We start from the raw sequence: 11,056 nt of genomic DNA, 5'->3' as shown, positions 1-11,056 counted from the left end.
CATCATCTACTTTCTATGTCATAAGTGTAAATGCTATGGACTACAGCAACGCTTGCTATGTTTATGGTGTGTTTACAAACTGTTTATTTTGGCAGTGCACTTGTGTTGTAAGGACTTTAACTATATGACACCCTTTTACATTGTAGCAGTGTAAGTAGAATCCCATGTAATCCACAGGATCCCCTGAATTTGCTCACAGGGACCAAAGCCTCACTTCTTTATTGTTTTCTTACTTTCTTTCTTACATTTTGTCAATAATTTCCTGTCCAGGAAAATTTTATGTATGTGTTGAGAGACTTGGCTTGAGCCTGTTGCTTCATTGGCCTCGTATGATAAAATGTTTCAAAAAATGACCACACTTTTCCAAGTAATTTAAAATAACTTTCCACTTTTGTATTTCTATTTGTCACATGGGCCAACCGTTTCAAAACATCCCTTGTATTTAAAAGTTTTAATAAAGTTAATCCCAGGTCTACATGACATTTTATTGCAGATAGGTTTGGTCATTCATGCTCACTGAAACACTGAACTCACTCTTTTGCTGGTAACTAAATTCTTATCATTTATTTAAAAATCTCATATAATACAAAACAGGTGACGAGTACAAGATGATCTGGTACAACCAATGAAAAATCAGCAAAGAAATAAATCTTTTAAAAACACACATTCACTTTCAGGATTGTGTCTGTAGATGAAGGGGATTTTATAAAAGCAAAAAGTACCTTTCCAAGACGACTTTTGTACCAAGTAGAACTTTTTGAAACAGCTGAGCAGTGAGATTACATTGTTACGGTTCTCTGACAGAGGATGCATTACATCCATATGCATTCTTACTGAATTAAATGAAAGTCATGTAAACTATGTTAAAACTTTGCTCCAGGTACCCTCTATGCACTGGTCATGCCTATCTAAAAATATATAAATGTGTCTTTTGTAAGAAAATCATTCAGGCTTAATTCAAAACACAAGGTTGTGTTCTTCACTTCATACCTCCAGTTTCTTCTTCATGTCAAGCTTGTAGAGGATCTGGTAGCCATCGTCCCAGGCATAGACAAGCTGTTCCAGGGGATTGTACTTAAGGCTGGAGTGGGAGCCATAGCGTTTGGGGAAGTAGACGAGCGGCGCATCATCATTGGTCACCATATCGCTTACATCAAACACACACTGGACACGAGAGCGACTGGGCAACTTAGTGTTGTAGACCACGTACACTGTGCCGCAGATAATGAATGCTGCCTCTGCATTCTCGCGTGGACACGGGGTATCCCACATCTGCTCAATGTCCAGAGTGTTGGCGTCCATCTTGGCCATAGAGATATACCTCTCATTGTCCCGTGTTGCGTAGATGGCCCACAGGCCCTCCTCGTCCGCCGCCAGGTCGATGACTGTCTCCGGGGTAAGGCCGTACACAGGGATGTGGTCCTTGACGGGGAACACAGCACTGTCTGCCACCGAGTTGTTCTGTAGGTCGTACTTGATCACCCTGAGTTCCTCACCTTCCTTTATGAAGTATGCATAGTTGTTGTAGATGGTGTGACCAGTTCCTCGCCAAGCAGAGGGCAGCTTCAGGGATTTGGCCAGGGCTGTACCCTCAGAACTAGTAAAGTCTCTCACTGATGCAAACTCATGGATGGTGTCTCCACTTATCCCATTGAAGATGTAGACCTTGCCTGAGCCACTGCCCATGTCTTTGGTCCACATGCCCTTTGGACCACCTAGCCTCTTCAAGATCTTCATAGCCTTGATACTGGAGATCATGTCCCTGCAGTCTAGGAAAGACAGGGTATGTGTTATAGTAAGGGGCCATCCATATGGTTACAGTCCTTTATATTCCTTAGATTGTGCTTCACTTTGAAGTGTAATTTACATTTACATTTAGTCATTTACCAGACGCTCTGATCCAGAGCGACTTACAGTAAGTACAGGGACATTCCCCCCGAGGCAAATAGGGTGAAGTGCCTCGCCCAATTCATTACATAGTGCTAAAACAACCAATCCAGGTCACTTGAAAATCTTTAATCAATGAAAATGTCGACAAGAATGGAACTATGCCACTAACAAACTAATGCTAGCTAAAGGTTTAGCACATTGCATGCCTCATTCCACTCATGAATGACATGACACAATAGCTACTCAACCTTTTTGCAATTCTGTCTAGCCTATACATTTAGCCAGTTTTCTCAACCAGAAAGTACTCAATACTGTTCATGACAATGTTTCGATTGAAAAGTCATAGGGACAGGATCAACTTGACCCCAGTATATATACTGTTAGGAATGACTCAATTGCTCACCTGAAAGCTTGGCATATTTGGCCTTGTTTTTTTCCTTTACCACAGTCACCTGTTGCTCCACCAGCTTGTCATCCACGTCCACGCAGGGCAAGGCCCCATTCTGGGTCTCCAGGTAGTCCATCTCACGTTCCACACGGTCCACCCGCGTCCCCACGCTATCGAGGTCTATCCGCAGGGTTTCCTTGTTCTTGTCCAGGGCCTCCAGCTGAGCTACCATCTGTTGCTTGAACTCCCTCAGCTCTGAAGCATAGCGGTTTGTCTGCTCATGCCACAAGGAGATGCGGTCCTGTTTGGATATTCATAGCATAGCACATCATTCCTTATTCTTGCCCACAATCACCAAACCGTGATCAGTGTCATGATATTTTTGGAAGGTTTTATAGGTTCAGTATGACTGGAGATGGATGGCAAAAAACTATAAATAACGAGGAAACTTGGATAGGTATCAGGCAGACATGGAAACTGAAGTTCAAATCCCTTTCTGTTCAGTCAAAAGCTCCACACCAGTCAGCAACAAAATAATCAAATAAATTATCGCACCAAATTGTAATAGTCAGTAATTATTTTGAGAAAGTATCCAACCCATTCCTCTATTTGAGCAGAATGGAATTGAACAGTACAAAATGCATTAAAAATCGACTTTTTGAAGTAAATGGGAACATTTGCCACATCTGCATTCCATCAGTGGTCCCCCAGCTCCCTAGGGACGTTTCTTCTCAACGTACTCTGGAACCCTGCTATTGGCTAGAAGGTAAAACACTCTCTTACCTCGATGGCAAGTAGCCTCCGCTCTAAGTAATCCATTAAGGCTTGGTGTTGGGCACTCCCTAGGCAGGTCAAAGTGACGAGGATGAGGAGAGCTTTCATTTTATGTGAGGTAGTCACTCTGCTTCATGTGTGTCGACGGGAGGAGAAAGTGAGTGTGAGGAGGAGCCAATGGATTCCCAAATCCTGACTGGAATGCTTTAGTAAAATCTTGGGGAGGAGCTTAAACACATGACATAGCCTGAAACACACTTTAAAATATACATAAAGACAATTGTATTCTTTTTGCTGTTTCTAAATACAATAACTGAAGAAATAAAATAAAAAATGGTTCTAGTTTTCAGGGTTTCAGTGTGTGACACAATGTATCGGATAGACATATTTAAAAAAGATTTTAATCAATTTGTCAGTGTATATATAACATGTGTGCCTGTGTGGGTGTCGTGGGGGGGGGGGGGCACAAGAGGGATTCTGAATGTAATTATATTTATACACCTTTAATTATCTTCAAAACTATAATTCAGCTGTGACAATCACTACTAGTGAATTTTTAACTGTCTTGATGAGGAAGTTGAGAAGAAAACAGGACACGGGTGTTTGTTTGTGGTTTGTACTCGTGACTTGACGAGGAAAGTAATAAAAGAGTTGAGTTTCTCAGTCAGTCTCACTCAGAGAAAAGTCAGCTGAGAAACACTTCTTAGATCTTTCAACTGAGAATGGCAAATTACAATGATGACTTGAATGACTACAGTGATGATGATTACAATGATACTTATGATTACGATGTGGATTGTTCCAACCAAAGCCTTCCTGCATCGTACATCTATGTGCCCATGCTGTATTTTATTTTCTTCTTCATAGGTTTTGTGGGAAACCTCTTTGTGATTTTAGTTATAGGCAGCAGGGGCAAGACGGGCAGCCGGCTGGTGGATACATTCGTGGTCAACCTGGCACTAGCTGACCTCGTGTTTGTGCTGACCCTCCCTTTCTGGGCCATCTCTGCCAGTCAGCACGGTCACTGGAACTTTGGAGACATATCCTGCAAGCTGAGCAGCTACATCATTGCTGTCAACCGCTTCGCCAACATATTCTTTCTGACCTGCATGAGTGTGGACCGCTACCTGGCTGTGGTGAGACTCATGGATTCACGGTTCCTCAGAAGCAAAGTTTGCATACACATCACTTGTGCAGTGATCTGGTTGACCTCACTTGTTATGGGCACTCCCTCATTGATTTACCGTAAAGCAAAGACCTTTGATGATGAACCTTTCTGTGTAGACGACAATGTCTCAATTCTGTTTCTGGGCCTGAGTCTCACTACAGTGTTTGTGACATTTGCTCTGCCAGTGCTGATAATTCTTTTCTGCTATGGCTCTGTTGTTGCCCGCCTGCGCCAGCCCTGTGCTGCCTCAAGTAACCCCCGCGCTGAGGCCCGACGACGGCACTCCCTCAAGATGGTTCTTACCATCATAGTGTTCTTTATGGTGTCTTGGCTGCCCTTCAACATTTTCAAGACCATCAGCATATGTTTTCATCTGGCTAAAGATAAAGCTGATCTGAGCTGTTCTCAGTCAGTAGTGAATCAAGGACTGGTTCTCTCAAGCTGCCTTGCCTTCCTCAATAGCTGTGTAAACCCTGCCATCTACTTTTTCCTAGACCACCATTTCAAACGGCAGGCAAAGAATCTGTACTTAATATGCATTAGAAGGCGTGGAATGCATCAAGGCTATAACTCATCAAATTCACTGACCAACAATCTCACCTCAGAAAGCTACGGGACAAGTGCCTCGAGGACTCGACTTCAGTCACTTGATAGAAAACTCTGATCCAATTTCAAATTTAAAGCAAATTAATAAAGGGTTAAAGCTTACAATTAAGGTACCATTTTTTATATTTTAAAACATATAGAGTATCGTTTTTTTGTGCAATTAATTGTTCAATATGCATTGGATTTACATTTAAAAAATATGTGACAAATTACTGACTTTAATTCAATGTAGGCCTATGTATATAATGATTAGTGTATAATTTAAATGTTTTAAATAACTATACCTTTTTAGAGATGTATAAAATATTGATAATTGGTTAATGTGTTTTTTTATGGGGAGTAACTTTATGTTGACAGTATTATTATTATGTGTATATGATAAAAGTTGAATTTACAAAATAATTTATTACATTTTAAAAATTACATTATTTTATTCATTCATACGTTTAGTCTAGACATTATAGGAATCAGGATACCATTGTAAGAAATGATTATTTTGAGGAATAATTATCTATCCAACACACAATTCACATACCTTAATTCTGTAAAACATGAATTTTTCTTTTGGCAAATTATCTTAATTTTGACACTCACCAATAAGTACTTTTCCCTGCTTCCTTGTAATATTGCTTGGTTGCAGTGTACTCTTTACAGGTGATATTGCTTCAGTACAATTGATTAAGCATGTACATGAAAAGAGAATACAACTTAACTAGACAGAATATTCACATGTGAATCTTTCAGGCAGAGCTATAACCTGAAAGTTCAAATATTCATTTGTGCCCACATGGTTTTGGATTACTATTGCGCTATGAATCACTAGTTTCAAAACAGCCTGACAAGCTTGGGGCACATGCCAGTTTTAGGAACATGTTGTCGACCAAGTTCCATTTTAGACATTAGTGTTACTTAGAGATTTGTATTAAAATAAAGCCATGTATTGACAATATTCTGTACACCTGTCTTTAACTTTCCATTCCTGCAGGTTAATTAACAATATGCAACTAATTCAACAGATATTTTGTTGAAAGGTTTTGGATAAAGTGATAGTTATATCATAAAAAACAAAAGTGATAGTTATATTTACTACATAAGCTGAGGTCCTAAACAGGAAGAACCAAGTATTTCTCTTCAGAATCAGAATAGTGTTTAATCGCCAAGTGGTCACAAACAGGGAATTTACTTAAATAGAAAGCTTTAAGACTTGTCTTAAAAGGAATACATTCATAAATAAAACATCTCACAACTGATACTCTGCAGAAAGTCAATTTTGAAATATTATCTGCACTGTCAATCACACCACATCAAAGAAAAGGCATGAACCTTGACCATTTCATGTAACTGCCATGCATCACTTTAGGTGACAGTCACCAGTCATTTCCTTTTGATGACTGATGTGATGGGAGCAGATGCATTCTAGCGTTCTCATGACTTTGTTCATGAACTGTTGACACAGTTATCTCCTTTTTTCCCCATTCACTGTCATTGTGAAACTGTCTTAGTATATAAGAGGTAGGCTTTAGGAACACACCAAACCAACCTTGCCCATCCATGACTAATATTATGAGACCATAATTACCACGTTGAATCAATGCACTGTAAGATTGAAAATCGAGTATTACAGTGAAGATCAACGTGGTATAAAATCAGGTATAAATATAGGCTATGTATGGACAACTTTGCAATGAGTTCTCTTGGCGGAACTGACAGTTACTGTACCTACAGGGTCTGTGAATATTGTGGCAATCCTAGCCATACTTCATTCGCTCAACTCAGATGTTTGTCTGTGGTTTCATCTCTTCAATACCACATAACCCCGGTTTAAGACTAGCTTTGACTGGGTGGCACTGAGAAATGTTGATTCGAAACTTTTTTTTTGTGTGAATTTGTGTCATGTACTTCTCTACTAAGTCTGTCTAGCCAACAGGCAGGGGGCCACTTCAGGGATTTGGCCAGGGCTGTACCCTCAGAACTAGTAAAGTTTCTCACTGATGCAAACTCATGGATGGTGTCTTCACTTATTCCAGTGCTGATTTTAGACCCTTTTAGGGGTGCTCAAACACATTTCATATCAGCATCCCTAAAAACAATAATAAAACATATATATATATATTGTTTTTTATCATTTGATGCTGGTAGTTCATGAAGAAAGGGACATCCTTAGTTTTTTAATTCATTCAATATTTTGTATAATAATACATAAATGTATAAATTGTTATCCAGTGAAATTAGGGATTTTTATTAGCAAGGGGGTTTAGCACTTTTGCAAGGCACTGCATTCATGTCACATTCTCATTGGGTGCTGAGCACCCCTAACGGTCTGATCCTAGAAATGCCCCTGTCTTATCCCATTGAAGATGTAGACCTTGCCTGAGCCACTGCCCATGGTCCACATGCCCTTTGGACCACCTAGCCTCTTCAAGATCTTCATAGCCTTGATACTGGAGATCATGTCCCTGCAGTCTAGGAAAGACAGGGTATGTGTTATAGTAAGGGGCAATCCATATTGTTACAGTCCTTTATATTCCTTAGAATGTGCTTCACTTTGAAGTGTAATTCATTACATAGTGGTAAAACAACCAATCCAGGTCACTTGAAAATCTGTAATCAATTAAAGTGTTGACAAGAATGGAACTATGCCACTAACAAACTAATACTAGCTAAAGGTTTAACACATTGCATGCCTCATTACACTCATGAATTACACGCCACAACAGCTACTCGATTTTTTTGCAATGTTGTCTAGCCTATACATTTAGCCAGTTTTCTTGGACAGAAAGTACTCAATACTGTTCATGACAATGTTTCGATTAGAAAGTCATAGGGACAGGATCAACTTGACCCCAGTATATATACTGTTAGGAATGACTCAATTGCTCACCTGAAAGCTTGGCATATTTGGCCTTGTTTTTTTCCTTTACCACAGTCACCTGTTGCTCCACCAGCTTGTCATCCACGTCCACGCAGGGCAAGGCCCCATTCTGGGTCTCCAGGTAGTCCATCTCACGTTGCACACGGTCCACACGCGTCCCCATGCTATCGAGGTCTATCCGCAGGGTTTCCTTGTTCTTGTCCAGGGCCTCCAGCTGAGCTACCATCTGTTGCTTGAACTCCCTCAGCTCTGAGGCATAGCGGTTCGTCTGACCACAAGGAGATGTGGTCCTGTTTGGAGAAGAGGAAGCTTGGGGTCTGAAATTTATCTGTAGGAAATGTCCCAAATTGAGCTGTACATAAAATATGACTTCACTAGCATATTCCTTATTCTTGCCCACAATCACCTAAATCGTGATCAGTGTCATGATATTATATTTTTGGAAGGTTTTATACATTCGGTATGACTGGAGATGGATGGCAAAAACCAATAAGTAATGAGGAAACTTGTAAAGGTATTCAAGCAGACATGGAAACTGAAGTTTAAAATCACCTTCTGTTCGGTCAAAAGCTACACACCAGTCAGCAACAAAATAATCAAATAAATTATCTCACCAAATTGTAATTGTCAGTAATTATTTTGAGAAAGTATCCTAACCATTCCTCTATCTGAGCAGAATGGAATCGAATAGTACAAAATGCATTAAAATCGACTTTTTGAAGTAAATGGGAACATTTGCCACATCTGCATTCCATCAGTGGTCCCCCAGCTCCCCAGAGACCTTTATTTTCAACGTACTCTGGAACCCTACTATTGGCTAGAAGGTAAAACACTCTCTTACCTCGATGGCAAGTAGCCTTCGCTCTAAGTAATCCATTAAGGCTTGGTGTTGGGCACTCCCTAGGCAGGTCAAAGTGACGAGGATGAGGAGAGCTTTCATTTTATGTGAGGTAGGCACTCTGCTTCATGTGTGTCGACGGGAGGAGAAAGTGAGTGTGAGGAGGAGCCAATGGATTCCCAAATCCTGACTGGAATGCTTTAGTAAAATTTTGGGGAATACATGACATAACCTGAAACACACTTTAAAATATACATAAAGACAATTGTGCTCTTTTTACTGTTTCTAAATACAATAATTTAAGAAATCAAATGTTTTTTTGTTCTAGCTTTTAGGGTTTTAGTGTCTAACACAATGTATCGGACTGACGTATTTGAAACTCTTTTAATCTATTTGACAGTGTATATATAACATGTGTGCCTGAGTGGGTGTCGGGGGGGGGGGGGGGGGGGGGGGGGGGGGGGGGCTTCATGACTTGAAATACTACAGTTATGATAATTACATATTTGACAATGATACCTACGATTACAGCGACTATGTGGATTGTTCCAACCAAAGCCTTCCTGCATCGTACATCTATGTAGAGATGCTGTATTTTATTTTCTTCTTTTGGTGGATACATTTGTGGTCAACCTGGCACTAGCTGACCTCGTGTTTGTGCTGACCCTCCCTTTCTGGGCCATCTCTGCCAGTCAGCAGATGTGATCTGGTTAACCTCACTTTTTATGGGCACTCCCTAACTGATTTACCGTAAAGCAAAGGCCTTTGATGATGAACCTTTCTGTGTAGACGACAATGTCTCAACTCTATTTCTGAGTCTCATTACCGTTTTTGTGACATTTGCTCTGCCAGTGCTGATAATTCTCGACGACGATAATTCTCTAATTGCCCGACGACGGCACCCCCTCAAGATGGTTCTTACCATCATAGTGTTCTTTATGGTGTCTTTACTGCCCTTCAACATTTGAAAACATGTATAGTACTGTTTTTTTTTGCAATTAATTGTTACATTTAAAAAATATGTGACCAATTACTGACTTTCCTAATTAATTACTACTAAAAGGTAGGCTTTAGGAACACACTGAACCAACCTTGCCCATCCATGACCATAATTACCGTGTTGAATCGATGAACTGTAAGATTGAACTATCACAGTGAAGATCAAGGTGGTATAAATTCAGGTATAAATATAAGCTATGTGTGGAAAACTTTTCAATTAGTTCTCTTGGCGGAACTGACAGTTACTGAACCTAAATGTTCTGTGAATATTGTGGCAATCCTTGCCATACTTCATTCGCCAACACAGATGTTTATCTGTGTTTTTTTTTGTCTTCAATACCACATAGCCCCGGTTCAAGACTTTGACTGGGTGACACTGAGAAGTGTTGATTCTGAACTTTTTTCCGTGTGAATTTGTGTCATGTAGTTCTTGTCTGTCTAGCAAGGCCGTAGCCATGGAGTCAACATTGGGGGGGACAAAATCTGCTGGAGTCTGAGGGTCCCCCCCTGAAAACTTTTTACGTTTCTTATGAATATTATTACATTTTTTATGATCATTTCGGACAGCGGGCGAAATCGGAGCGTGGTTGCCTGTCGTATGTAGCACATTTATATTTCATTTATTGTCTTACATCAATATATTGGGGGGGACATTTTGACCAGATTTGAATATTGGGTCCCCCCCAATATATATTATGATTACGGCCCTGTTGTCTAGCCAACTGTAGCTCAGCCATTACACATTTCTTTATTTTATTCAAGTAATTCGTCCGTGAGGACACCTACGGTCTAAGCATTCGGAATGAAGCTGCTACACTAGCAGGTCACGTGCTGAAGGTGCCAGCAGTCGCAGCAACATGCTGGAAGTGGAAAGGGTAACTCGTAGCCTAAGTTTCATGTCTCAAAATATTTTATTTCGACGAAACAAGTTCCGCAAATATTTTATTTAGACGATTTAGACGGTTCCACCACGTAACATGTTCGTACTATAATTAGGGCTGGGAGTCAGATGGCTGAGCGGTGAAGGAGTCGGGCTAGTAATCAGAAAGTCGCCGGATCGATTCCCCGTCGTGCCAAATGACATTGTGTCCTTGGGCAAGGCACTTCACCCTGCTTGCCTCGGGGGAATGTCCCTGTACTTACTGTAAGTCGCTCTGGATAAGAGCGTCTGCTAAATGACTAAATGTAATGTAAATGTAAAACAGAAGACAGTCTGTAGCCTACAAATACCACTTTTACACACACGCAAGAAATGATCCGCTGGTTAGATGAAGCATGATCTTATTTACTACAGTAGGCCTACCCACAATAGTTTTAGCTGCTGCAGCAACAGCAGCTAAATTTAATCAGGTCAATTTAATCAGGTCAATTTAATCAGGTCTTTGCACACTGAGTCCGAAATTCGAGTCAGAAATGTTCGCACGATAAAAATATCGTGCTTCCACACTGCCTCCGGAACTTTCGTCCGTCAAAAAAAAAGTTCGGATCGGGTTCGATTTTCTGATCCATTTTTCTCATCCA

At 40.5% G+C, this 11,056-nt stretch overlaps 2 protein-coding genes across 2 annotated transcripts; one reads left to right on the top strand and one right to left on the bottom strand.

Moving 5' to 3' along the window:
* Nucleotides 1–548: 548 nt before the first annotated feature.
* Nucleotides 549–3,241, bottom strand: olfml3b (olfactomedin-like 3b). The gene is made up of 3 exons (XM_047026140.1): nt 3,062–3,241; nt 2,294–2,579; nt 549–1,769 (listed from the first exon to the last, which is right to left on the bottom strand). The coding sequence occupies exons 1-3, from the start codon at nt 3,158–3,160 to the stop codon at nt 985–987; spliced, it is 1,170 nt and encodes a 389-aa protein (XP_046882096.1). The 5' UTR covers nt 3,161–3,241; the 3' UTR covers nt 549–984.
* Nucleotides 3,242–3,730: 489 nt separating this feature from the next.
* Nucleotides 3,731–5,824, top strand: gpr25 (G protein-coupled receptor 25). The gene has a single exon (XM_047026149.1). It carries the CDS (start codon nt 3,775–3,777, stop codon nt 4,882–4,884), a length of 1,110 nt encoding a protein of 369 aa, XP_046882105.1. The 5' UTR covers nt 3,731–3,774; the 3' UTR covers nt 4,885–5,824.
* Nucleotides 5,825–11,056: the final 5,232 nt, after the last annotated feature.

Source organism: Hypomesus transpacificus, chromosome 9 (assembly GCF_021917145.1).
Source record: "Hypomesus transpacificus isolate Combined female chromosome 9, fHypTra1, whole genome shotgun sequence".
Classification (NCBI taxonomy): domain Eukaryota; kingdom Metazoa; phylum Chordata; class Actinopteri; order Osmeriformes; family Osmeridae; genus Hypomesus; species Hypomesus transpacificus.
This window is presented reverse-complemented; position numbering and strand designations above follow the sequence as displayed.

Excerpts from the sequence above, each read along its gene's own strand:
- gpr25 (XM_047026149.1), top strand. The coding sequence starts at position 3,775 with ATGGCAAATTACAATGATGACTTGAATGACTACAGTGATGATGATTAC.
- olfml3b (XM_047026140.1), bottom strand. The coding sequence starts at position 3,160 with ATGAAAGCTCTCCTCATCCTCGTCACTTTGACCTGCCTAGGGAGTGCC. Across the intron at positions 2,580-3,061 it reads GGAGGCTACTTGCCATCGAG|GACCGCATCTCCTTGTGGCA; the intron begins GTAAGAGAGTGT and ends ATATCCAAACAG. Across the intron at positions 1,770-2,293 it reads CAAATATGCCAAGCTTTCAG|ACTGCAGGGACATGATCTCC; the intron begins GTGAGCAATTGA and ends TGTCTTTCCTAG.